General features: G+C 48.8%; 1 protein-coding gene across 2 annotated transcripts in view; it reads right to left on the bottom strand.

Moving 5' to 3' along the window:
* The window catches only part of LOC140454484 (RLA class II histocompatibility antigen, DP alpha-1 chain-like), a 43,091-nt gene that overhangs the window by 14,142 nt on the left and 1,449 nt on the right, over nt 1-27,500 (bottom strand). For both annotated transcript variants that reach the window (XM_072549265.1, XM_072549264.1), the window contains exon 2: nt 9,236-9,514. In XM_072549265.1, the coding sequence (XP_072405366.1) occupies nt 9,236-9,514 (279 nt within the window). The remainder of the gene's footprint in view (nt 1-9,235; nt 9,515-27,500) is intronic.

The following is a 27,500-nucleotide window of genomic DNA, read 5'->3' as shown; positions in this document are numbered from 1 at the left end:
CCCAGTGTTAATGTGTACCGTACCCCCATACCCTAGTGTTAATGTGTCCCGTACCCCCAGTGTTAATGTGTACTGTACCCCAGTGTTAATGTGTACTGTACCCCCGTGTTAATGTGTACCGTACCCCCGTGTTAATGTGTACCGTACCCCCAGTGTTAATGTGTACCGTACCCCCAGTGTTAATGTGTACCGTACCCCAGTGTTAATGTGTCCCGTACCCCCAGTGTTAATGTGTACCGTACCCCCAGTGTTAATGTGTACCGTACCCCCAGTGTTAATGTGTACTGTACCCCAGTGTTAATGTGTACTGTACCCCAGTGTTAATGTGTCCCGTACCCCAGTGTTAATGTGTCCCGTACCCCAGTGTTAATGTGTCCCGTACCCCAGTGTTAATGTGTACCGTACCCCAGTGTTAATGTGTACCGTACCCCAGTGTTAATGTGTCCCGTACCCCAGTGTTAATGTGTACCGTACCCCCATACCCTAGTGTTAATGTGTCCCGTACCCCAGTGTTAATGTGTACCGTACCCCAGTGTTAATGTGTACCGTACCCCAGTGTTAATGTGTACCGTACCCCAGTGTTAATGTGTACCGTACCCCCAGTGTTAATGTGTACCGTACCCCCAGTGTTAATGTGTACCGTACCCCCAGTGTTAATGTGTACCATATCCCCAGTGTTAATGTGTACCATATCCCCAGTGTTAATGTGTACCGTACCCCCATACCCCAGTGTTAATGTGTCCCGTACCCCAGTGTTAATGTGTACCGTACCCCCAGTGTTAATGTGTACCGTACCCCAGTGTTAATGTGTACCGTACCCCCAGTGTTAATGTGTACCGTACCCCAGTGTTAATGTGTACCGTACCCCAGTGTTAATGTGTACCGTACCCCCAGTGTTAATGTGTACCGTACCCCAGTGTTAATGTGTACCGTACCCCAGTGTTAATGTGTACCGTACCCCCGTGCCCCAGTGTTAATGTGTACTGTACCCCCAGTGTTAATGTGTCCCGTACCCCCAGTGTTAATGTGTCCCGTACCCCCAGTGTTAATGTGTCCCGTACCCCCAGTGTTAATGTGTACTGTACCCCCAGTGTTAATGTGTCCCGTACCCCCAGTGTTAATGTGTACTGTACCCCAGTGTTAATGTGTACCGTACCCCCAGTGTTAATGTGTCCCGTACCCCCAGTGTTAATGTGTCCCGTACCCCCAGTGTTAATGTGTACTGTACCCCCAGTGTTAATGTGTCCCGTACCCCCAGTGTTAATGTGTACCGTACCCCCAGTGTTAATGTGTACTGTACCCCAGTGTTAATGTGTACCGTACCCCAGTGTTAATGTGTCCCGTACCCCCAGTGTTAATGTGTACCGTACCCCAGTGTTAATGTGTACCGTACCCCCAGTGTTAATGTGTCCCGTACCCCCAGTGTTAATGTGTACCGTACCCCCAGTGTTAATGTGTACTGTACCCCAGTGTTAATGTGTACCGTACCCCAGTGTTAATGTGTCCCGTACCCCCAGTGTTAATGTGTACCGTACCCCAGTGTTAATGTGTCCCGTACCCCCAGTGTTATTGTGTACTGTACCCCCAGTGTTAATGTGTACCGTACCCCAGTGTTAATGTGTACCGTACCCCCATACCCTAGTGTTAATGTGTCCCGTACCCCAGTGTTAATGTGTACCGTACCCCAGTGTTAATGTGTACCGTACCCCAGTGTTAATGTGTACCGTACCCCAGTGTTAATGTGTACCGTACCCCCAGTGTTAATGTGTACCGTACCCCCAGTGTTAATGTGTACCGTACCCCCAGTGTTAATGTGTACCATATCCCCAGTGTTAATGTGTACCATATCCCCAGTGTTAATGTGTACCGTACCCCCATACCCCAGTGTTAATGTGTCCCGTACCCCAGTGTTAATGTGTACCGTACCCCCAGTGTTAATGTGTACCGTACCCCAGTGTTAATGTGTACCGTACCCCCAGTGTTAATGTGTACCGTACCCCAGTGTTAATGTGTACCGTACCCCAGTGTTAATGTGTACCGTACCCCCAGTGTTAATGTGTACCGTACCCCAGTGTTAATGTGTACCGTACCCCAGTGTTAATGTGTACCGTACCCCCGTGCCCCAGTGTTAATGTGTACTGTACCCCCAGTGTTAATGTGTCCCGTACCCCCAGTGTTAATGTGTCCCGTACCCCCAGTGTTAATGTGTCCCGTACCCCCAGTGTTAATGTGTCCCGTACCCCCAGTGTTAATGTGTCCCGTACCCCCAGTGTTAATGTGTACTGTACCCCCAGTGTTAATGTGTCCCGTACCCCCAGTGTTAATGTGTACTGTACCCCAGTGTTAATGTGTACCGTACCCCCAGTGTTAATGTGTCCCGTACCCCCAGTGTTAATGTGTCCCGTACCCCCAGTGTTAATGTGTACTGTACCCCCAGTGTTAATGTGTCCCGTACCCCCAGTGTTAATGTGTACCGTACCCCCAGTGTTAATGTGTACTGTACCCCAGTGTTAATGTGTACCGTACCCCAGTGTTAATGTGTCCCGTACCCCCAGTGTTAATGTGTACCGTACCCCAGTGTTAATGTGTACCGTACCCCCAGTGTTAATGTGTCCCGTACCCCCAGTGTTAATGTGTACCGTACCCCCAGTGTTAATGTGTACTGTACCCCAGTGTTAATGTGTACCGTACCCCAGTGTTAATGTGTCCCGTACCCCCAGTGTTAATGTGTACCGTACCCCAGTGTTAATGTGTCCCGTACCCCCAGTGTTATTGTGTACTGTACCCCCAGTGTTAATGTGTACCGTACCCCAGTGTTAATGTGTACCGTACCCCCAGTGTTAATGTGTCCCATACCCCAGTGTTAATGTGTCCCGTACCCCAGTGTTAATGAGTCCCGTACCCCAGTGTTAATGTGTACTGTACCCCAGTGTTAATGTGTACCGTACCCCAGTGTTAATGTGTCCCGTACCCCAGTGTTAATGTGTCCCGTACCCCAGTGTTAATGTGTCCCGTACCCCAGTGTTAATGTGTACTGTACCCCAGTGTTAATGTGTCCCGTACCCCAGTGCTAATGTGTACCGTACCCCCAGTGTTAATGTGTACCGTACCCCCAGTGTTAATGTGTACCGTACCCCAGTGTTAATGTGTCCCGTACCCCCAGTGTTAATGTGTACCGTACCCCAGTGTTAATGTGTACCGTACCCCCAGTGTTAATGTGTACTGTACCCCAGTGTTAATGTGTCCCGTACCCCAGTGTTAATGTGTCCCGTACCCCAGTGTTAATGTGTCCCGTACCCCAGTGTTAATGTGTACCGTACCCCCAGTGTTAATGTGTACCGTACCCCCAGTGTTAATGTGTCCCGTACCCCAGTGTTAATGTGTCCCGTACCCCCGTACCCCAGTGTTAATGTGTACCGTACCCCCAGTGTTAATGTGTACCGTACCCCCAGTGTTAATGTGTACTGTACCCCAGTGTTAATGTGTCCCGTACCCCAGTGTTAATGTGTCCCGTACCCCAGTGTTAATGTGTACCGTACCCCCAGTGTTAATGTGTACAATACCCCAGTGTTAATGTGTACTGTACCCCAGTGTTAATGTGTACCGCAACCCCAGTGTTAATGTGTCTCGTACCCCAGTGTTAATGTGTCCCGTACCCCCAGTGTTAATGTGTACCGTACCCCAGTGTTAATGTGTCCCGTACCCCCAGTGTTAATGTGTACCGTACCCCCAGTGTTAATGTGTACCGTACCCCCAGTGTTAATGTGTACTGTACCCCAGTGTTAATGTGTACTGTACCCCAGTGTTAATGTGTCCCGTACCCCAGTGTTAATGTGTCCCGTACCCCAGTGTTAATGTGTACCGTACCCCAGTGTTAATGTGTACCGTACCCCAGTGTTAATGTGTCCCGTACCCCAGTGTTAATGTGTACCGTACCCCCATACCCTAGTGTTAATGTGTCCCGTACCCCAGTGTTAATGTGTACCGTACCCCAGTGTTAATGTGTACCGTACCCCAGTGTTAATGTGTACCGTACCCCCAGTGTTAATGTGTACCGTACCCCCAGTGTTAATGTGTACCGTACCCCCAGTGTTAATGTGTACCATATCCCCAGTGTTAATGTGTACCATATCCCCAGTGTTAATGTGTACCGTACCCCCATACCCCAGTGTTAATGTGTCCCGTACCCCAGTGTTAATGTGTACCGTACCCCCAGTGTTAATGTGTACCGTACCCCAGTGTTAATGTGTACCGTACCCCCAGTGTTAATGTGTACCGTACCCCAGTGTTAATGTGTACCGTACCCCAGTGTTAATGTGTACCGTACCCCCAGTGTTAATGTGTACCGTACCCCAGTGTTAATGTGTACCGTACCCCCGTGCCCCAGTGTTAATGTGTACTGTACCCCCAGTGTTAATGTGTCCCGTACCCCCAGTGTTAATGTGTCCCGTACCCCCAGTGTTAATGTGTCCCGTACCCCCAGTGTTAATGTGTACTGTACCCCCAGTGTTAATGTGTCCCGTACCCCCAGTGTTAATGTGTACTGTACCCCAGTGTTAATGTGTACCGTACCCCCAGTGTTAATGTGTCCCGTAACCCCAGTGTTAATGTGTCCCGTACCCCCAGTGTTAATGTGTACTGTACCCCCAGTGTTAATGTGTCCCGTACCCCCAGTGTTAATGTGTACCGTACCCCCAGTGTTAATGTGTACTGTACCCCAGTGTTAATGTGTACCGTACCCCAGTGTTAATGTGTCCCGTACCCCCAGTGTTAATGTGTACCGTACCCCAGTGTTAATGTGTACCGTACCCCCAGTGTTAATGTGTCCCGTACCCCCAGTGTTAATGTGTCCCGTACCCCCAGTGTTAATGTGTACCGTACCCCCAGTGTTAATGTGTACTGTACCCCAGTGTTAATGTGTACCGTACCCCAGTGTTAATGTGTCCCGTACCCCCAGTGTTAATGTGTACCGTACCCCAGTGTTAATGTGTCCCGTACCCCCAGTGTTATTGTGTACTGTACCCCCAGTGTTAATGTGTACCGTACCCCAGTGTTAATGTGTACCGTACCCCCAGTGTTAATGTGTCCCATACCCCAGTGTTAATGTGTCCCGTACCCCAGTGTTAATGAGTCCCGTACCCCAGTGTTAATGTGTACTGTACCCCAGTGTTAATGTGTACCGTACCCCAGTGTTAATGTGTCCCGTACCCCAGTGTTAATGTGTCCCGTACCCCAGTGTTAATGTGTACTGTACCCCAGTGTTAATGTGTCCCGTACCCCAGTGTTAATGTGTACCGTACCCCCAGTGTTAATGTGTACCGTACCCCCAGTGTTAATGTGTACCGTACCCCAGTGTTAATGTGTCCCGTACCCCCAGTGTTAATGTGTACCGTACCCCAGTGTTAATGTGTACCGTACCCCCAGTGTTAATGTGTACTGTACCCCAGTGTTAATGTGTCCCGTACCCCAGTGTTAATGTGTCCCGTACCCCAGTGTTAATGTGTCCCGTACCCCAGTGTTAATGTGTCCCGTACCCCAGTGTTAATGTGTACCGTACCCCCAGTGTTAATGTGTACCGTACCCCCAGTGTTAATGTGTCCCGTACCCCAGTGTTAATGTGTCCCGTACCCCCGTACCCCAGTGTTAATGTGTACCGTACCCCCAGTGTTAATGTGTACCGTACCCCCAGTGTTAATGTGTACTGTACCCCAGTGTTAATGTGTCCCGTACCCCAGTGTTAATGTGTCCCGTACCCCAGTGTTAATGTGTACCGTACCCCCAGTGTTAATGTGTACAATACCCCAGTGTTAATGTGTACTGTACCCCAGTGTTAATGTGTACCGCAACCCCAGTGTTAATGTGTCTCGTACCCCAGTGTTAATGTGTCCCGTACCCCAGTGTTAATGTGTACCGTACCCCAGTGTTAATGTGTACCGTACCCCAGTGTTAATGTGTACCGTACCCCAGTGTTAATGTGTACCGTACCCCCAGTGTTAATGTGTCCCGTACCCCAGTGTTAATGTGTCCCGTACCCCAGTGTTAATGTGTACTGTACCCCAGTGTTAATGTGTCCCGTACCCCAGTGTTAATGTGTACTGTACCCCAGTGTTAATGTGTCCCGTACCCCAGTGTTAATGTGTCCCGTACCCCAGTGTTAATGTGTACCGTACCCCCAGTGTTAATGTGTACAATACCCCAGTGTTAATGTGTACTGTACCCCAGTGTTAATGTGTACCGCACCCCCTGTACCCCAGTGTTAATGTGTACTGTACCCCCATACCCCAGTGTTAATGTGTACTGTACCCCAGTGTTAATGTGTACCGTACCCCCAGTGTTAATGTGTACCGTACCCCAGTGTTGATGTGTCCCGTACCCCCAGTGTTGATGTGTACCGTACCCCAGTGTTAATGTGTACAGTACCCCCAGTGTTAATGTGTCCCGTACCCCAGTGTTAATGTGTCCCGTACCCCCTGTACCCCAGTGTTAATGGGTACCGTACCCCCCGTACCCCAGTGTTAATGTGTCCCGTACCCCAGTGTTAATGTGTCCCGTACCCTAGTGTTAATGTGTCCCGTACCCCAGTGTTAATGTGTCCCGTACCCCCTGTACCCCAGTGTTAATGGGTACCGTACCCCCCGTACCCCAGTGTTAATGTGTCCCGTACCCCCGTACCCCAGTGTTAATGTGTCCCGTACCCCAGTGTTAATGTGTCCCGTACCCCCTGTACCCCAGTGTTAATGGGTACCGTACCCCCCGTACCCCAGTGTTAATGTGTCCCGTACCCCCCGTACCCCAGTGTTAATGTGTCCGGTACCCCCCGTACCCCAGTGTTAATGTGTCCCGTACCCCCCGTACCCCAGTGTTAATGTGTCCCGTACCCCCTGTACCCCAGTGTTAATGTGTCCCGTACCCCCAGTGTTAATGGGTACCGTACCCCCGTACCCCAGTGTTGATGTGTCCCGTACCCCAGTGTTGATGTGTCCCGTACCCCAGTGTTAATGTGTCCCGTACCCCAGTGTTAATGTGTCCCGTACCCCCAGTGTTAATGTGTCCCGTACCCCCAGTGTTAATGGGTACCGTACCCCCGTACCCCAGTGTTAATGTGTCCCGTACCCCCTGTACCCCAGTGTTAATGTGTACCGTACCCCCGTACCCCCAGTGTTAATGTGTCCCGTACCCCCAGTGTTAATGGGTACCGTACCCCCGTACCCCAGTGTTAATGTGTACTGTACCCCCCGTACCCCAGTGTTAATGTGTCCCGTACCCCCCGTACCCCAGTGTTAATGTGTCCCGTACCCCCCTGTACCCCAGTGTTAATGTGTCCCGTACCCCCAGTGTTAATGGGTACCGTACCCCCGTACCCCAGTGTTAATGTGTCCCGTACCCCCCTGTACCCCAGTGTTAATGTGTACTGTACCCCCCGTACCCCAGTGTTAATGTGTCCCGTACCCCCCGTACCCCAGTGTTAATGTGTCCCGTACCCCCCTGTACCCCAGTGTTAATGTGTCCCGTACCCCCTGTACCCCAGTGTTAATGTGTCCCGTACCCCCCGTACCCCCAGTGTTAATGTGTCCCGTACCCCCAGTGTTAATGGGTACCGTACCCCCGTACCCCAGTGTTAATGTGTCCCGTACCCCCCGTACCCCAGTGTTAATGTGTCCCGTACCCCCCGTACCCCAGTGTTAATGTTTCCCGTACCCCCGTACCCCAGTGTTAATGTGTCCCGTACCCCCGTACCCCAGTGTTAATGTGTCCCGTACCCCCCGTACCCCAGTGTTAATGTGTCCCGTACCCCCGTACCCCCAGTGTTAATGTGTCCCGTACCTCCCGTACCCCAGTGTTAATGTGTCCCGTACCCCCCGTACCCCAGTGTTAATGGGTACCGTACCCCCCGTACCCCAGTGTTAATGTGTCCCGTACCCCCCGTACCCCAGTGTTAATGTGTACTGTACCCCCCGTACCCCAGTGTTAATGTGTCCCGTACCCCCCGTACCCCAGTGTTAATGTGTCCCGTACCCCCCTGTACCCCAGTGTTAATGTGTCCCGTACCCCCTGTACCCCCAGTGTTAATGTGTCCCGTACCCCCAGTGTTAATGGGTACCGTACCCCCGTACCCCAGTGTTAATGTGTCCCGTACCCCCCGTACCCCAGTGTTAATGTGTCCCGTACCCCCCGTACCCCAGTGTTAATGTGTCCCGTACCCCCGTACCCCAGTGTTAATGTGTCCCGTACCCCCGTACCCCAGTGTTAATGTGTCCCGTACCCCCCGTACCCCAGTGTTAATGTGTCCCGTACCCCCGTACCCCCAGTGTTAATGTGTCCCGTACCCCCGTACCCCAGTGTTAATGTGTCCCGTACCCCCCGTACCCCAGTGTTAATGTGTCCCGTACCCCCAGTGTTAATGTGTCCCGTACCCCCTGTACCCCAGTGTTAATGTGTCCCGTACCCCCCGTACCCCAGTGTTAATGTGTCCCGTACCCCCAGTGTTAATGTGTCCCGTACCCCCTGTACCCCAGTGTTAATGTGTCCCGTACCCCCCGTACCCCAGTGTTAATGTGTCCCGTACCCCCTGTACCCCAGTGTTAATGTGTCCCGTACCCCCCGTACCCCAGTGTTAATGTGTCCCGTACCCCCTGTACCCCAGTGTTAATGTGTCCCGTACCCCCCGTACCCCCAGTGTTAATGTGTCCCGTACCCCAGTGTTAATGTGTCCCGTACCCCCTGTACCCCAGTGTTAATGTGTCCCGTACCCCCCGTACCCCCAGTGTTAATGTGTCCCGTACCCCCCGTACCCCAGTGTTAATGGGTACCGTACCCCCCGTACCCCAGTGTTAATGTGTCCCGTACCCCCGTACCCCAGTGTTAATGTGTCCCGTACCCCCCGTACCCCAGTGTTAATGTGTCCCGTACCCCCCGTACCCCAGTGTTAATGTGTCCCGTACCCCCGTACCCCAGTGTTAATGTGTCCCGTACCCCCGTACCCCAGTGTTAATGTGTCCCGTACCCCCCGTACCCCAGTGTTAATGTGTCCCGTACCCCCCGTACCCCAGTGTTAATGGGTACAATACCCCCTGTACCCCAGTGTTAATGTGTCCCGTACCCCAGTGTTAATGTGTACTGTACCCCCAGTGTTAATGTGTACTGTACCCCCAGTGTTAATGTGTCCCGTACCCCCCGTACCCCAGTGTTAATGTGTCCCGTACCCCCCGTACCCCAGTGTTAATGGGTACAATACCCCAGTATTCCTGCATCTGCTGTTTGTTTTCCAGTTCCACCAGACACGAGTATCTGTCTCCGACTGTGGGCTCGATCTGGGCGTGGTACAGGACAGTGTATCTCCAGCTGCTGTCAAAGGTGAACAGTGCGGTTTGATCCACGGGCTCCAGCGGCTGGCCGTTTTTCCAGAAGGATACCTCAGCTGCTGGTGGGAACAGGTCTGACACCAGGCAGTTCAGGATGACCCTGCGACCGGTGACCCCAGATTCGTCTGGGTACAGCCGCACCGTCGGGATATCTGGGAAGAGCAGGTTTGGGAATGTCAGCGTGCGCTCCCTTCACCCCCTCCGTCGCTGGCATCAGCCCGGGAGCTATCGCCCAATCCCCAAAAACGGGAGGCTCTGGCCCATTATGGGAGGGTGGGTAAGAGGCCTGGGTGTGGAGTCACGTGTAGGCCCGGACTGGGAGCGGCAGGTTGCTTTCCATTGCGAAACCTAGCCGCTAATGTCTCGAGGCTTTGTCGCAGAGACTCTGGGGGAGGATCGAGCGACTCCCCCCACCCCCACCCCCACACCCCCACACCCCCCAACCCCCCGCCATTCCCATTCTCACAGTGTAAAACCCACCAGCCTCTCGAGTTGTTGTCAGGACAGATGGCAAGAATGCCAAATTCCTCCGAGCGGCGGGTGATCTCTGACCCGAGCACGGGCATGCTGGTTGGCCCAGCACTCGACCCCGATTGGCCCCGCGGGTGGCCGGGGTGGAAAGGGACCGTCGCGCGATTGGCCGATCGAGTCGAGCGGTTCCTCCCACCCGCTGAACCCTCAAGGCCCACAGTCGCCCTCAGCCCTCAGCCCGTGATTGGGCAGCACTCGCTGAACGGATGGATAGCATTCCAAAATTCCAATATAATGAAGAACTTAAAGGGGCCTGGGCAGGACAAACGTGGGAAACTCCTGGGGATAAGAACCCTTGGGCAAGTTGGGTTGCACCCTCAGATTCCCGAATGAAGGAGCGACAGAGGTTGGAGGAATCACCCAGAATTCCTCAGATGCAGCATGGTGCCTCAGTGGTCAGCACCGATCCCTCACAGCACCAGGGACCCGGGTTCGAGACCAGCCTCGGGCAACTGACTCTATAAAGTTTGCACATTCTCGCCCCCCACCCCGCCCACCGCATATCTGAGTGGGTTTGGCCCGGATGATCTGGTTCCCCGATCCAAAAACGTGCAGGTTAGGGGGGATTGGCCGTGCTAAATTGTCCCCGTAGTGCCCAGGGATGTGCAGGTTAGGGTGGATTGGCCGTGCTAAATTGTCCCTGTAGTGCCCAGGGATGTGCAGGTTAGGGTGGATTGGCCGTGCTAAATTGTCCCCATAGTGCCCAGGGATGTGCAGGTTAGGGTGGATTGGCCGTGCTAAATTGTCCCCGTAGTGCCCAGGGATGTGCAGGTTAGGGTGGATTGGCCATGCTAAATTGTCCCCGTAGTGCCCAGGGATGTGCAGGTTAGGGTGGATTGGCCATGCTAAATTGTCCCCGTAGTGCCCAGGGATGTACAGGTTAGGGTGGATTTGCCGTGCTAAATTGTCCCGTAGTGCCCAGGGATGTGCAGGTTAGGGTGGATTGGCCGTGCTAAATTGTCCCCGTAGTGCCCAGGGATGTACAGGTTAGGGTGGATTGGCCGTGCTAAATTGTCCCTGTAGTGCCCAGGGATGGGGTTAGGGTGGATTGGCCGTGCTAAATTGTCCCCGTAGTGCCCAGGGATGTACAGGTTAGGGTGGATTGGCCGTGCTAAATTGTCCCCGTAGCGCCCAGGGATGTGCAGGTTAGGGTGGATTGGCCGTGCTAAATTGTCCCCGTAGTGTCCAGGGATGTACAGGTTAGGGTGGATTGGCCGTGCTAAATTGTCCCGTAGTGCCCAGGGATGTGCAGGTTAGGGTGGATTGGCCGTGCTAAATTGTCCCCGTAGTGTCCAGGGATGTACAGGTTAGGGTGGATTGGCCGTGCTAAATTGTCCCGTAGTGTCCAGGGATGTGCAGGTTAGGGTGGATTGACCGTGCTAAATTGTCCCGTAGTGCCCAGGGATGTGCAGGTTAGGGTGGATTGGCCGTGCTAAATTGTCCCGTAGTGTCCAGGGATGTGCGGGTTAGGGTGGATTGGCCGTGCTATATTGTCCCCATAGTGTCCAAAGATGTGCAGGTTAGGGTGGATTGACCGTGCTAAATTGTCCCCGTAGTGCCCAGGGATGTGCGGGTTAGGGTGGATTGGCCGTGCTAAATTGTCCCCGTAGTGCCCAGGGATGTGCAGGTTAGGGTGGATTGGCCGTGCTATATTGTCCCCATAGTGTCCAAAGATGTGCAGGTTAGGGTGGATTGGCCGTGCTAAACTGTCCCATAGTGCCAAGGGATGTGTGTGTGTCTTGATGTGTCAGTGTGTGTGAGTGTGTTGATGTGTCAGTGTGTGAGTGTGTTGATGTGTCAGTGTGTGTGTGAGTGTTGATGTGTCAGTGTGTGTGTGTGTGTTGATGTGTCAGTGTGTGTGTGTTGATGTGTCAGTGTGTGTGTGTTGATGTGTCAGTGTGTGTGTGTGTTGATGTGTCAGTGTGTGAGTGTGTTGTTGTGTCAGTGTGTGAGTGTGTTGTTGTGTCAGTGTGTGTGTGTGTTGATGTTGTCAGTGTGTGTGTGTTGATGTGTCAGTGTGTGTTGATGTGTCAGTGTGTGTGTGTTGATGATTCAGTGTGTGTGTGTGTTGATGTGTCAGTGTGTGAGTGTGTTGATGTGTCAGTGTTGAGTGTGTTGATGTTGTCAGTGTGTGTGTGTGTTGATGTGTCAGTGTGTGTGTGTTGATGTGTCAGTGTGTGTGTGTTGATGTGTCTGTGTGTGTGTGTTGATGTGTCAGTGTTGAGTGTGTTGATGTTGTCAGTGTGTGTGTGTGTTGATGTGTCAGTGTGTGTGTGTGTGTTGATGTGTCAGTGTGTGAGTGTTGATGTGTCAGTGTGTGTGTGTTGATGTGTCAGTGTGTGTGTGTTGATGTGTCAGTGTGTGTGTGTTGATGTGTCAGTGTGTGTGTGTGTTGATGTGTCAGTGTGTGAGTGTGTTGTTGTGTCAGTGTGTGAGTGTGTTGTTGTGTCAGTGTGTGTGTGTGTTGATGTTGTCAGTGTGTGTGTGTTGATGTGTCAGTGTGTGTTGATGTGTCAGTGTGTGTGTGTTGATGATTCAGTGTGTGTGTGTGTTGATGTGTCAGTGTGTGAGTGTGTTGATGTGTCAGTGTTGAGTGTGTTGATGTTGTCAGTGTGTGTGTGTGTTGATGTGTCAGTGTGTGTGTGTTGATGTGTCAGTGTGTGTGTGTTGATGTGTCTGTGTGTGTGTGTTGATGTGTCAGTGTTGAGTGTGTTGATGTTGTCAGTGTGTGTGTGTGTTGATGTGTCAGTGTGTGTGTGTGTGTTGATGTGTCAGTGTGTGAGTGTTGATGTGTCAGTGTGTGTGTGTTGATGTGTCAGTGTGTGTGTGTGTTGATGTGTCAGTGTTAGTGTGTTGATGTCGTCAGTGTGTGAGTGTGTTGATGTTGTCAGTGTGTGTGTGTGTTGATGTGTCAGTGTGTGAGTGTTGATATGTCAGTGTGTGTGTGTTGATGTGTCAGTGTGTGTGTGTGTTGATGTGTCAGTGTTAGTGTGTTGATGTCGTCAGTGTGTGAGTGTGTTGATGTTGTCAGTGTGTGAGTGTGTTGATGTGTCAGTGAGTGTGTGTTGATGTGTCAGTGAGTGTGTGTTGATGTGTCAGTGAGTGTGTGTTGATGTGTCAGTGAGTGTGTGTTGATGTGTCAGTGTGTGTGTTGATGTGTCAGTGTGTGTGTTGATGTGTCAGTGTGTGTGTGTTGATGTGTCAGTGAGTGTGTGTTGATGTGTCAGTGAGTGTGTGTTGATGTGTCAGTGTGTGAGTGTGTTGATGTTTCAGTGTGTGTTGATATTTCAGTGTGTGTTGATGTGTCAGTGTGTGTGTGTGTTGATGTGTCAGTGTGTGTGTGTTGATGTGTCAGTGTGTGTGTGTGTTGATGTGTCAGTGTGTGTGAGTTGATGTGTCAGTGTGTGTGTTCATGTGTCAGTGTGTGAGTGTGTTGATGTTGTCAGTGTGTGAGTGTGTTGATGTGTCAGTGTGTGAGTGTGCGTTGATGTATCAGTGTGTGTGTGTGTGTTGATGTGTCAGTGTGTGTGTGTTGATGTGTCAGTGTTTGTGTGTGTTGATGTCAGTGTGTGTGTGTTGATGTGTCAGTGTGTGTGTGTTGATGTTGTCAGTGTGTGTGTGTGTTGATGTGTCAGTGTGTGTGTGTGTTGATGTGGCAGTGTGTGTGAGTGTTGATGTGTCAGTGTGTGTGTGTGTTGATGTGTCTGTGTGTGTGTGTTGATGTGTCAGTGTGTGTGTGTTGATGTGTCAGTGTGTGAGTGTTTTGATGTGTCAGTGTGTGTGTGTGTTGATGTTGTCAGTGTGTGAGTGTTGATGTTGTCAGTGTGTGAGTGTTGATGTTGTCAGTGTGTGAGTGTTGATGTGTCAGTGTGTGTGTGTTGATGTTGTCAGTGTGTGTGTGTGTTGATGTGTCAGTGTGTGTGTGTGTTGATGTGCCAGTGTGTGAGTGTGTTGATGTTGTCAGTGTGTGTGAGTGTGTTGATGTGTCAGTGTGTGAGTGTGTTGATGTGTCTGTGTGTGTGTGTATTGATGTGTCAGTGTGTGAGTGTGTTGATGTTGTCAGTGTGTGTGTGTGTTGATGTGTCAGTGTGTGAGTGTTGATGAGTCAGTGTGTGTGTGTTGATGTGTCAGTGTGTGTGTGTGTTGATGTGTCAGTGTGTGTGTGTGTTGATGTGTCAGTGTGTGTGTGTTGATGTGTCAGTGTGTGTGTGTTGATGTGTCAGTGTGTGTGTTGATGTGTCAGTGTGTGTGTGTTGATGTGTCAGTGTGTGTGTGTGTGTTGATGTGTCAGTGTGTGTGTGTTGATGTGTCAGTGTGTGTGTTGATGTCGTCTATGTGTGAGTGTGTTGATGTCGTCTATGTGTGAGTGTGTTGATGTGTCAGTGAGTGTGTGTTGATGTGTCAGTGTGTGTGTGTGTTGATGTGTCAGTGAGTGTGTGTTGATGTGTCAGTGTGTGTGTGTGTTGATGTGTCAGTGTGTGTGTGTTGATGTGTCAGTGTGTGTGTGTTGATGTGTCAGTGTGTGTGTGTGTTGATGTGTCAGTGTGTGTGTGTGTGTTGATGTGTCAGTGTGTGTTGATGTGTCAGTGTGTGTTGATGTGTCAGTGTGTGTGTGTTGATGTGTCAGTGTGTGAGTGTGTTGATGTTTCAGTGTGTGTTGATGTGTCAGTGTGTGTTGATGTGTCAGTGTGTGTGTGTTGATGTGTCAGTGTGTGTGTGTGTTGATGTGTCAGTGTGTGTGTGTGTTGATGTGTCAGTGTGTGTGTGTTGATGTGTCAGTGTTGAGTGTGTTGATGTTGTCAGTGTGTGTGTGTGTGTTGATGTGTCAGTATATGTGTGTGTGTTGATGTGTCAGTGTGTGAGTGTGTTGATGTGTCAGTGTGTGTGTGTTGATGTGTCAGTGTGTGTGTGTTGATGTGTCAGTGTGTGAGTGTTGATGTGTCAGTGTGTGTGTGTGTTGATGTGTCAGTGTGTGTGTGTTGATGTGTCAGTGTGTGTGTGTTGATGTGTCAGTATGTGTGTGTTGATGTGTCAGTGTGTGAGTGTTGATGTGTCTGTGTGTGTGTGTTGATGTGTCAGTGTGTGTGTGTGTTGATGTGTCAGTGTGTGTGTGTGTTGATGTGTCAGTGTGTGAGTGTTGATGTGTCCGTGTGTGTGTGTTGATGTGTCAGTGTGTGTGTGTTGATGTGTCAGTGTGTGAGTTTTGATGTATCTGTGTGTGTGTGTTGATGTGTCAGTGTGTGTGTGTGTTGATGTGTCAGTGTGTGTGTGTTGATGTGTCAGTGTGTGTGTGTTGATGTGTCAGTGTGTGAGTGTTGATGTGTCTGTGTGTGTGTGTTGATGTGTCAGTGTGTGTGTGTGTTGATGTGTCAGTGTGTGTGTGTTGATGTGTCAGTGTGTGTGTGTTGATGTGTCTGTGTGTGTGTGTTGATGTGTCAGTGTGTGTGTGTGTTGATGTGTCAGTGTGTGTGTGTTGATGTGTCAGTGTGTGAGTTTTGATGTGTCTGTGTGTGTGTGTTGATGTGTCAGCGTGTGTGTGTGTTGATGTGTCAGCGTGTGTGTGTGTTGATGTGTCAGTGTGTGTGTGTTGATGTGTCAGTGTGTGTGTGTGTTGATGTGTCAGTGTGTGTGTGTGTTGATGTGTCAGTGTGTGTGTGTTGATGTGTCAGTGTGTGTGTGTTGATGTGTCAGTGTGTGTGTGTGTTGATGTGTCAGTGTGTGTGTGTTGATGTGTCAGTGTGTGTGTGTTGATGTTGTCAGTGTGAGAGTGTGTTGATGTGTCAGTGTGTGTGTGTTGATGTGTCAGTGTGTGTGTGTTGATGTGTCAGTGTGTGTGTTGATGTGTCAGTGTGTGAGTGTGTTGATGTTTCAGTGTGTGAGTGTGTTGATGTGTCAGTGTGTGTGTGTTGATGTGTCAGTGTTGAGTGTGTTGATGTTGTCAGTGAGTGTGTGTTGATGTGTCTGTGTGTGTGTTGATGTGTCAGTGTGTGAGTGTTGATGTGTCAGTGTGTGTGTGTTGATGTGTCAGTGTGTGTGTGTGTTGATGTGTCAGTGAGTGTGTGTTGATGTGTCTGTGTGTGTGTTGATGTGTCAGTGTGTGTGTGTGTGTTGATGTGTCAGTGTGTGTGTGTGTGTTGATGTGTCAGTGTGTGTGTGTGTGTTAATGTGTCAGTGAGTGTGTGTTGATGTGTCAGTGTGTGTTGATGTGTCAGTGTGTGTGTGTGTGTAGATGTTGTCAGTGTGAGAGTGTGTTAATGTGTCAGTGTGAGAGTGTGTTGATGTGTCAGTGTGTGTGTGTGTTGATGTGTCAGTGTGTGTGTTGATGTGTCAGTTTGTGAGTGTGTTGATGTGTCAGTGTGTGTGTGTTGATGTGTCAGTGTGTGTGTGTGTTGATGTGTCAGTGTGTGTGTGTTGATGTGTCAGTGTGTGTGTGTTGATGTGTCAGTGAGTGTGTGTGTTGATGTTTCAGTGTGTGTTGATGTGTCAGTGTGTGTTGATGTGTCAGTGTGTGTGTGTTGATGTGTCAGTGTGTGTGTGTTGATGTGTCAGTGTGTGTGTGTGTTGATGTGTCAGTGTGTGTGAGTTGATGTGTCAGTGTGTGTGTTCATGTGTCAGTGTGTGAGTGTGTTGATGTCAGTGTGTGAGTGTGTTGATGTGTCAGTGTGTGAGTGTGCGTTGATGTGTCAGTGTTTGTGTGTGTTGATGTCAGTGTGTGTGTGTTGATGTGTCAGTGTGTGTGTGTTGATGTTGTCAGTGTGTGTGTGTGTGTTGATGTGTCAGTGTGTGTGTGTGTGTTGATGTGTCAGTGTGTGTGAGTGTTGATGTGTCAGTGTGTGTGTGTGTTAATGTGTCAGTGTGTGTGTGTTGATGTGTCAGTGTGTGTGTGTGTTGATGTGTCAGTGTGTGAGTGTTTTGATGTGTCAGTGTGTGTGTGTGTTGATGTTGTCAGTGTGTGAGTGTTGATGTTGTCAGTGTGTGAGTGTTGATGTGTCAGTGTGTGTGTGTTGATGTTGTCAGTGTGTGTGTGTGTTGATGTGTCAGTGTGTGTGTGTGTTGATGTGCCAGTGTGTGAGTGTGTTGATGTTGTCAGTGTGTGTGAGTGTGTTGATGTGTCAGTGTGTGAGTGTGTTGATGTGTCTGTGTGTGTGTGTATTGATGTGTCTGTGTGTGTGTGTGTTGATGTTGTCAGTGTGTGTGTGTGTTGATGTGTCAGTGTGTGAGTGTTGATGTGTCAGTGTGTGTGTGTTGATGTGTCAGTGTGTGTGTGTGTTGATGTGTCAGTGAGTGTGTGTTGATGTGTCAGTGAGTGTGTGTTGATGTGTCAGTGAGTGTGTGTTGATGTGTCAGTGTGTGTGTGTTGATGTGTCAGTGTGTGTGTGTGTGTTGATGTGTCAGTGTGTGTGTGTTGATGTGTCAGTGTGTGTGTTGATGTCAGTGTGTTAGTGTGTTGATGTCGTCAGTGTGTGTGTGTGTTGATGTCGTCTATGTGTGAGTGTGTTGATGTGTCAGTGTGTGTGTGTTGATGTGTCAGTGAGTGTGTGTTGATGTGCCAGTGTGTATGTGTTGATGTTGTCAGTGTGTGAGTGTTGATGTGTCAGTGTGTGTGTGTTGATGTGTCAGTGTGTGTGTGTGTTGATGTGTCAGTGTGTGTGTGTTGATGTGTCAGTGTTGAGTGTGTTGATGTTGTCAGTGTGTGTGTGTGTGTTGATGTGTCAGTATATGTGTGTGTGTTGATGTTGTCAGTGTGTGTGTGTGTGTTGATGTGTCAGTGTGTGTGTGTGTTGATGTTTCAGTGTGTGAGTGTGTTGATGTGTCAGTGTGTGTGTGTTGATGTGTCAGTGTGTGTGTGTTGATGTGTCAGTGTGTGTGTTGATGTCAGTGTGTTAGTGTGTTGATGTCGTCAGTGTGTGAGTGTGTTGATGTCGTCTATGTGTGAGTGTGTTGATGTGTCAGTGTGTGTGTGTTGATGTGTCAGTGAGTGTGTGTTGATGTGCCAGTGTGTATGTGTTGATGTTGTCAGTGTGTGAGTGTTGATGTGTCAGTGTGTGTGTGTTGATGTGTCAGTGTGTGTGTGTGTTGATGTGTCAGTGTGTGTGTGTTGATGTGTCAGTGTTGAGTGTGTTGATGTTGTCAGTGTGTGTGTGTGTGTTGATGTGTCAGTATATGTGTGTGTGTTGATGTTGTCAGTGTGTGTGTGTGTGTTGATGTGTCAGTGTGTGTGTGTGTTGATGTTTCAGTGTGTGAGTGTGTTGATGTGTCAGTGTGTGTGTGTTGATGTGTCAGTGTGTGTGTGTTGATGTGTCAGTGTGTGTGTGTTGATGTGTCAGTGTTGAGTGTGTTGATGTTGTCAGTGAGTGTGTGTTGATGTGTCTGTGTGTGTGTTGTGTCAGTGTGTGAGTGTTGATGTGTCAGTGTGTGTGTGTTGATGTGTCAGTGTGTGTGTGTGTTGATGTGTCAGTGAGTGTGTGTTGATGTGTCTGTGTGTGTGTTGATGTGTCAGTGTGTGTGTGTGTGTTGATGTGTCAGTGTGTGTGTGTGTGTTGATGTGTCAGTGAGTGTGTGTTAATGTGTCTGTGTGTGTGTTGATGTGTCAGTGTGTGTGTGTGTGTTGATGTTGTCAGTGTGAGAGTGTGTTAATGTGTCAGTGTGAGAGTGTGTTGATGTGTCAGTGTGTGTGTGTGTTGATGTGTCAGTGTGTGTGTTGATGTGTCAGTGTGTGTGTGTGTTGATGTTTCAGTGTATGTGTGTTGATGTGTCAGTGTGTGTGTGTTGATGTGTCAGTGTGTGAGTGTTGATGTGTCAGTGTGTGTGTGTGTTGATGTGTCAGTGTGTGTGTGTTGATGTGTCAGTGTGTGTGAGTGTGTTGATGTCGTCAGTGTGTGAGTGTGTTGATGTGTCAGTGAGTGTGTGTTGATGTGTCAGTGTGTGTGTGTGTGTTGATGTGTCAGTGTGTGTGTGTTGATGTGTCAGTGAGTGTGTGTTGATGTGTCAGTGTGTGAGTGTGTTGATGTTTCAGTATGTGTTGATGTGTCAGTGTGTGTGTGGTGATGTGTCAGTGTGTGTGTGTGTTGATGTGTCAGTGTGTGTGTGGTGATGTGTCAGTGTGTGTGTGTGTTGATGTGTCAGTGTGAGAGTGTGTTGATGTGTCAGTGTGTGTGTGTTGATGTGTCAGTGTGTGTGTGTTGATGTGTCAGTGTGAGTGTGTTGATGTGTCAGTGTGAGTGTGTTGATGTGTCAGTGTGTGTGTGTGTGTTGATGTGTCAGTGTGTGTTGATGTGTCAGTGTGTGTTGATGTGTCAGTGTGTGTTGATGTGTCAGTGTGTGAGTGTTGATGCGTCTGTGTGTGTGTGTTGATGTGTCAGTGAGTGTGTGTTGATGTGTCAGTGAGTGTGTGTTGATGTGCCAGTGTGTGTGTGTTGATGCGTCTGTGTGTGTGTGTTGATGTGTCAGTGAGTGTGTGTTGATGTGTCAGTGAGTGTGTGTTGATGTGTCAGTGTGTGTGAGTGTTGATGTGTCTGTGCGTGAGTGTGTTGATGTGTCAGTGTGTGAGTGTGTTGATGTGTCTGTGTGTGTGTGTTGATGTGTCAGTGTGTGTGTGTGTGTTGATGTGTCAGTGTGTGAGTGTGTTGATGTGTCAGTGTGTGAGTGTGTTGATGTGTCAGTGTGTGTGTGTGTTGATGTGTCAGTGTGTGTGTGTGTGTTGATGTGTCAGTGAGTGTGTGTGTTGATGTGTCAGTGTGTGTGTGTGTGTTGATGTGTCAGTGTGTGTGTGTGTTGATGTGTCAGTGTGTGTGAGTGTGTTGATGTGTCAGTGTGTGAGTGTGTTGATGTGTCAGTGTGTGAGTGTGTTGATGTGTCTGTGTGTGTGTGTTGATGTGTCAGTATGTGTGTGTGTGTTGATGTGTCAGTGAGTGTGTGTGTTGATGTGTCAGTGTGTGTGTGTTGATGTGTCAATGTGAGTGTGTGTTGATGTGTCAGTGTGTGTTGATGTGTCAGTGTGTGTTGATGTGTCAGTGTGTGTGTGTTGATGTGTCATTGTGTGTGTGTTGATGTGTCATTGTGTGTGTGTTGATGTGTCAGTGTGTGTGTGTTGATGTGTCAGTGTGTGTGTGTTGATGTGTCAGTGTGTGTGTGTGTTGATGTGTCAGTGTGTGAGAGTGTTGATGTGTCAGTGTGTGTGTGTGTTGATGTGTCAGTGTGTGTGAGTGTTGATGTGTCAGTGTGTGAGTGTTGATGTGTCAGTGTGTGTGAGTGTTGATGTGTCAGTGTGTGAGTGTTGATGTGTCAGTGTGTGTGAGTGTTGATGTGTCAGTGTGTGAGTGTTGATGTGTCAGTGTGTGTGAGTGTTGATGTGTCTATGTGTGAGTGTTGATGTGTCAGTGTGTGTGTGTTGATGTGTCTGTGTGTGTGTGTGTTGATGTGTCAGTGTGTGTGTGTTGATGTGTCAGTGTGTGAGTGTTTTGGTGTGTCTGTGTGTGTGTGTGTTGATGTGTCAGTGTGTGAGTGTTTTGATGTCTCAGTGTGTGTGTGTTTTGGTTTGTCAGTGTGTGTGTGTCTTGTTGTGTCAGTGTGTGTGTGTCTTGATGTGTCAGTGTGTGTGTGTGTTGATGTGTCAGTGTGTGTGTGATTGTGTGTGTGTGTATCGATGTGTCAGTGTGTGTGTGATTGTGTGTGTGTGTATCGATGTGTCAGTGTGTGTGTGATTGTGTGTGTGTGTATCGATGTGTCAGTGTGTGTGTGATTGTGTGTGTGTGTATCGATGTGTGAGTGTGTGTGTGATTGTGTGTGTGTATCGATGTGTGAGTGTGTGTGTGATTGTGTGTGTGTATCGATGTGTGAGTGTGTGTGTGATTGTGTGTGTGTATCGATGTGTGAGTGTGTGTGTGTATCGATGTGTGAGTGTGTGTGTGATTCGATGTGTGTCTGTGTGTGTGATTGTGTGTGTGTATCGATGTGTGATTGTGTGTGTGTGTATCGATGTTTGTGTGATTGTGTGTGTGTGTGATTGTGTGTGTCTCAATGTGTGATTGTGTGTGTGATTGTGTGTGTGTGTATCGATGTGTGAGTGTGTGTGTGTATCTGTGTGAGTGTGTGTGTGTATCGATGTGTGTGTGTGTGTGTGTATCGATGTGTGTGTGAGTGTATCGATGTGTGAGTGTGTGTGTGTATCGATGTGTGTGTGTGTGTATCGATGTGTGTGTGAGTGTATCGATGTGTGAGTGTGTGTGTGATTGTGTGTGAGTGTATCGATGTGTGAGTGTGTGTGTGATTGTGTGTGTGTGTATCGATGTTTGAGTGTGTGTGTGATTGTGTGTGTGTATCGATGTGTGATTGTGTGTGTGCGTATTGATGTGTGTGTGATTGTGTGTGTGTATCGATGTGTGATTGTGTGTGTGCGTATCGACGTGTGTGTGATTGTGTGATTGTGTGTGTGTATCGATGTGTGAGTGTGTATGTGATTCGATGTGTGTGTGAGTGTGTGTGTGTATCGATGTGTGATTGTGTGTGTGTATCGATGTGTGATTGTGTGTATCGATGTGTGAGTGTGTGTGTGATTGTGTGTGTGTGTGTATCGATGTGTGAGTGTGTGTGTGATTGTGTGTGTGTGTATCGATGTGTGAGTGTGTGTGTGATTGTGTGTGTGTGTATCGATGTGTGAGTGTGTGTGTGATTGTGTGTGTGTATCGATGTGTGAGTGTGTGTGTGATTCGATGTGTGAGTGTGATTGTGTGTGTGTATCGATGTGTGAGTGTGCGTGTGATTGTGTGAGTGTGCGTGTGATTGTGTGTGTGTATCGATGTGTGAGTGTGTGTGTATCGATGTGTGAGTGTGTGTGTATCGATGTGTGAGTGTGTGTGAGATTGGGTGTGTATCGATGTGTGTGTATCGATGTGTGAGTGTGTGTGTGATTCGATGTGTGTGTGTGAATGTGAGTGTGTGTGTGTATCGATGTGTGAGTGTGCGTGTGATTGTGTGTGTGTATCGATGTGTGAGTGTGTGTGTATCGATGTGGAGTGTGTGTGTGATTCGATGTGTGTGTGTGAATGTGAGTGTGCGTGTGATTGTGTGTGTGTATCGATGTGTGAGTGTGCGTGTGATTGTGTGTGTGTATTGATGTGTGAGTGTGTGTGAGATTGGGTGTGTATCGATGTGTGAGTGTGTGTGAGATTGGGTGTGTATCGATGTGTGAGTGTGCGTGTGATTGTGTGTGTGTATCGATGTGTGAGTGTGCGTGTGATTGTGTGTGTGTATCGATGTGTGAGTGTGTGTGTGATTCGATGTGTGTGTGTGTGAATGTGAGTGTGCGTGTGATTGTGTGTGTGTATCGATGTGTGAGTGTGCGTGTGATTGTGTGTGTGTATCGATGTGTGAGTGTGCGTGTGATTGTGTGTGTATATCGGTGTGTGAGTGTGTGTGTATCGGTGTGTGAGTGTGTGTGTGAGTGCGAGTGTGTGTGTGTATATCGGTGTATGTGTGTGTATATATCGGTGTGTGAGTGTGTGTATGTCGGTGTGTGTGTATATATCGGTGTGAGTGTGAGTGTGTATATTGGTGTGTGAGTGTGAGTGTGTGTGTATATTGGTGTGTGAGTGTGTATATCAGTGTGTGTGTGAGTGTGAGTATGTGTGTGTATCGGAGTGTGAGTGTGCGTGTATATCGGTGAGTGTGTGTGTGTGTGTGTATATCGGTGAGTGTGTGTGTGTGTATATCGGTGTGTGTGTGTGTATCGGTGTGTGTGTGTGTGTGTGTGTATCGGTGTGTGTGTGTGTGTGTGTATCGGTGTGTGTGTGTGTGTATATCGGTGTGTGTGGGTGTGTATATCGGTGTGTATATCGGTGTGTGAGTGTGTGTGTGTATATCGGTGTATGTGTGTGTGTATATCGGTGTATGTGTGTGTGTATATCGGTGTGTGTGTGTATATCGGTGTGTGAGTGTGTGTGTGTATATCGGTGTGAGAGTGTGTGTGTGTGTGTATATCGGTGTGTGAGTGTGTGTGTGTGTATATCGGTGTGTGAGTGAGAGAGTGTGTGTGTGTATCTGTGTGAGTGTGTGTGTATCGGTGTGTGAGTGTGTGTGTGTATCGGTGTGTGAGTGTGTGTGTGTATCGGTGTGTGAGTGTGTGTGTATATCGGTATGTGTGAGTGTGTGTGTGTATCGGTGTGTAACTGTGTGTGTGTATCGGTGTGTGACTGTGTGTGTGAGTATCGGTGTGTGTGTGTGTCTCGATGTGTGAGTGTGTATATCGGTGTGTGTGTATATCGGTGTGTGTGTGTGTGTATATCGGTGTGTGAGTGAGAGAGTGTGTGTGTGTATCTGTGTGAGTGTGTGTGTATCGGTGTGTGAGTGTGTGTGTGTATCGGTGTGTGAGTGTGTGTGTGTATCGGTGTGTGAGTGTGTGTGTGTATCGGTATGTGTGAGTGTGTGTGTGTATCGGTGTGTGACTGTGTGTGTGTATCGGTGTGTGACTGTGTGTGTGAGTATCGGTGTGTGTGTGTGTATCAGTGTGTGAGTGTGTGTGTGTATCGATGTGTGAGTGTGTATATCGGTGTGTGAGTGTGTGTGTGACTGTATATCGGTGTGTGAGTGTGTGTGTGTGTGTATATCGGTGTGTGAGTGTGTGTGTGTGTGTATCGGTGTGAGTGTGTGTGTGTATATCGGTGTGTGAGTGTGTGTATATCGGTGTGTGTGTGAGTGAGAGTGTGTGTGTATATCGGTGTGTGAGTGTGTGTGTGTATATCGGTGTGTGTGTGTGTGTGTCGGTGTGTGAGTGTGTGTGTGTGTGTGTGTATATCGGTGTGTGAGTGTGAGTATGGGTGTGTGTATCGGTGTGTGAGTGTGTGTGTGTATCAGTGTGTGTGTATCGGAGTGTGTGTGTGTGTATATCAGTGTTTGAATGTGTGTGTATATCAGTGTGTGAGGGTGTGTGTATATCGGTGTGTGAGTGTGAGTATGTGTGTGTATATCGGTGTGTGTGTGTGAGTGTGTATATCGGTGTGTGAGTGTGTGTGTGTATATTGGTGTGTGTGTGAGTGTGTGTGTATATCGGTGTGTGAGTGTGTGTGTGTGTATCGGTGTGTGAGTGTGTGTGTGTGTGTATTGGTGTGTGAGTGTGAGTGTGTGTGTATTTCGGTGTGTGAGTGTGTGTGTGTATCGGTGTGTGCGTGTGTGTGTGTGTGTGTGTGAGTGCGAGTGTGTGTGTGTATATTGGTGTGTGAGTGTGTGTGTATATCGGTGTGTGAGTGTGTGTATATTGGTGTATGTGTGTGTATATATCGGTGTGTGAGTGTGTGTATGTCGGTGTGTGTGTATATATCGGTGTGAGTGTGTGTGTGTATATTGGTGTGTGAGTGTGTGTGTGTATATTGGTGTGTGAGTGTGAGTGTGTATATCGGTGTGTGTGTGAGTGTGAGTGTGTGTGTGTGAGTGTGAGTGTGTGTGTGTATCGGTGTGTGAGTGTGAGTGTGTGTGTATATCGGTGTGTGAGTATGTGTGTGAGTGTGTGTATATCGGTGTGTGTGTATATATCGGTGTGTGTGAGTGTGTGTATATCGTTGTGTGTGTGTGAGTATGTGTGTATATCGGTGTGTGTGAGTATGTGTGTATATCGGTGTGTGTGAGTGTGTGTATATCGGTGTGTGAGTGTGTGTGTATATTGGTGTGTGAGTATGTGTGTGAGTGTGTGTATATCGGTGTGTGTGTATATATCGGTGTGTGTGAGTGTGTGTATATCGGTGTGTGTGTGTGAGTATGTGTGTATATCGGTGTGTGTGAGTGTGTGTATATCGGTGTGTGTGTGAGTATGTGTGTATATCGGTGTGTGTGTGTGAGTGTGTGTGTATATCGGTGTGTGAGTGAGTGTGTGTGTGTATCGGTGTGTGAGTGTGTGTATATCGGTGAGTGTGAGTGTATATCGGTGTGTGAGTGTGTGTGTATATCGGTGTGTGAGTGTGAGTGTGTGTGTATATCGGTGTGTGAGTGTGTGTATATCGGTGAATGTGAGTGTGTGTATCGGTGTGTGAGTGTGTGTGTGTGTGAGTGTGTGTGTATATCGGTGTGTGAGTGAGTGTGTGTGTGTATCGGTGTGTGAGTGTGTGTATATCGGTGAGTGTGAGTGTGTGTGTATATCGGTGTGTGAGTGTGAGTGTGTGTGTGTGTATCGGTGTGTGTGTGTATATCGGTGTGTGTGTGAGTGTGTGTGTATATCGGTGAGTGTGTGTGTATATCGGTGTGTGTGTGTATATCGGTGTGTGAGTGTGAGTGTGTATCGGTGTGAGTGTGTGTGTGTATCGGTGTGTGAGTGTGTGTGTGTGTATCGGTGTGTGAGTGTGTGTGTGTGTATGTCGGTGTGTGTATATCGGTGTGTGTGTGTGTATATCGGTGTGTGTGTGTATGTCGGTGTGTGTGTGTGTGTATATCGGTGTGTGAGTGGGTGTGAATATCGGTGTGTGAGTGTGTGTGTGTGTGTGTATATCGGTGTGTGAGTGTGTGTATCGGTGTGTGAGTGTGAGTGTGTGTGTATATTGGTGTGTGAGTGTGTGTGTATGTGTATATCGGTGTGTGAGTGTGTGTGTGTATCGGTGTGTGAGTGTGTGTGTGTGTATCGGTGTGTGAGTGTGTGTGTGTGTATATCGGTGAGTGTGAGTGTGTGTGTGTGTATATCGGTGTGTGAGTGTGTGTGTGTATATCGGTGTGTGTGAGTGTGTGTGTGTATCGGTGTGTGAGTGTGTGTGTGTGTATCGGTGTGTGAGTGTGTGTGTGTGTATATCGGTGAGTGTGAGTGTGTGTGTGTATATCGGTGTGTGAGTGTGTGTGTGTATATCGGTGTGTGTGTATATCGGTGTGTGTGTGTGTGTGTATATCGGTGTGTGAGTGTGTGTGTATGTGTATATCGGTGTGTGAGTGTGTATGTGTGTATCGGTGTGAGTGTGTGTGTGTATCGGTGTGTGAGTGTGTGTGTGTGTATCGGTGTGTGAGTGTGTGTGTGTATATAGGTGTGTGTGTATGTGTATATCGGTGTGTATGTGTGTATTGGTGTGTGAGTGTGTGTGTATCGGTGTGTGAGTGTGTGTGTGTATATCGGTGTGTGAGTGTGTGTGTGTGTATATCGGTGAGTGTGAGTGTGTGTGTGTATATCGGTGTGTGAGTGTGTGTGTGTATATCGGTGTGTGAGTGTGTGTGTGTGTGTATATCGGTGTGTGAGTGTGTGTGTATGTGTATATCGGTGTGTGAGTGTGTATGTGTGTATCGGTGTGAGTGTGTGTGTGTATCGGTGTGTGAGTGTGTGTGTGTGTATCGGTGTGTGAGTGTGTGTGTGTATATAGGTGTGTGTGTGTATGTGTATATCGGTGTGTGAGTGTGTGTGTGTATCGGTGTGTGAGTGTGTGTGTGTATATCGGTGTGTGAGTGTGTGTGTGTATATCGGTGTGTGAGTGTGTGTGTGTGTATATTGGTGAGTGTGAGTGTGTGTGTGTATATCGGTGTGTGAGTGTGAGTGTGTGTGTGTATATCGGTGTGTGAGTGTGTGTGTGTGTATCGGTGTGTGTGTGTGTATATCGGTGTGTGTGAGTGTGTGTGTGTATATCAGTGTGTGAATCGGTGTGTGAGTGTGTGTGTGTGTATCGGTGTGTGAGTGTGTGTGTGTGTGTATATCGGTGTGTGAGTGAGTGTGTGTGTGTATCGGTGTGTGAGTGTGTGTATATCGGTGAGTGTGTGTGTGAGTGTGTGTGTATATCGGTGAGTGTGTGTGTATATCGGTGTGTGAGTGTGAGTGTGTGTGTATATCGGTGAGTGTGAGTGTGTGTGTATATCGGTGAGTGTGTGTGTATATCGGTGTGTGAGTGTGAGTGTGTGTGTATATCGGTGTGTGAGTGTGAGTGTGTGTGTATATCGGTGAGTGTGAGTGTGTGTGTATATCGGTGTGTGTGTGAGTGTGTGTGTATATCGGTGAGTGTGTGTGTATATCGGTGTGTGAGTGTGAGTGTGTGTGTATATCGGTGAGTGTGAGTGTGTGTGTATATCGGTGTGTGAGTGTGAGTGTGTGTGTATATCGGTGAGTGTGAGTGTGTGTGTATATCGGTGTGTGTGTGAGTGTGTGTGTATATCGGTGAGTGTGTGTGTATATCGGTGTGTGAGTGTGAGTGTGTGTGTATATCGGTGTGTGAGTGTGAGTGTGTGTGTGTATCTGAGTGTGAGTGTGGGCGAAGGGAGTCTTGCCGTTGCAGGGTGGATACCGGAGTGGGGGGGGGGGGGGGGGGGGGGGTGGTAGTGACTGGTCTCTGTTGTAGGTGAGTCCAGCCCCTTGCCCAAAGCCCAGCTGGGAGGCCCAGAGGTGATTCTCCCCATAATCACAGGCCTCCCTCCCCTCTCCCTCATTGCTCCAATCAGAGTCAGAAACCCTCCATCCCTCTCTCCCCTACCATCTCCATTCTCCTTCCCAATCAAATCTGGGCATTCTTGTGTTGGTCCTGATCATTGCAGGTTTCACCAACTCCTCTCTCTCTCTGTCTATCCCTCTCTTTCTCTCACTCTTTCTGTCGATCTCTCTCTCTGTCTCCCATCTCTCCCCCTCTCTCTGTCTCCCTCCTTCTCTCTCACTCACTGTCTCTC

Source organism: Chiloscyllium punctatum, chromosome 29, assembly GCF_047496795.1.
Source record: "Chiloscyllium punctatum isolate Juve2018m chromosome 29, sChiPun1.3, whole genome shotgun sequence".
Lineage (NCBI taxonomy): Eukaryota > Metazoa > Chordata > Chondrichthyes > Orectolobiformes > Hemiscylliidae > Chiloscyllium > Chiloscyllium punctatum.
This window is presented reverse-complemented; position numbering and strand designations above follow the sequence as displayed.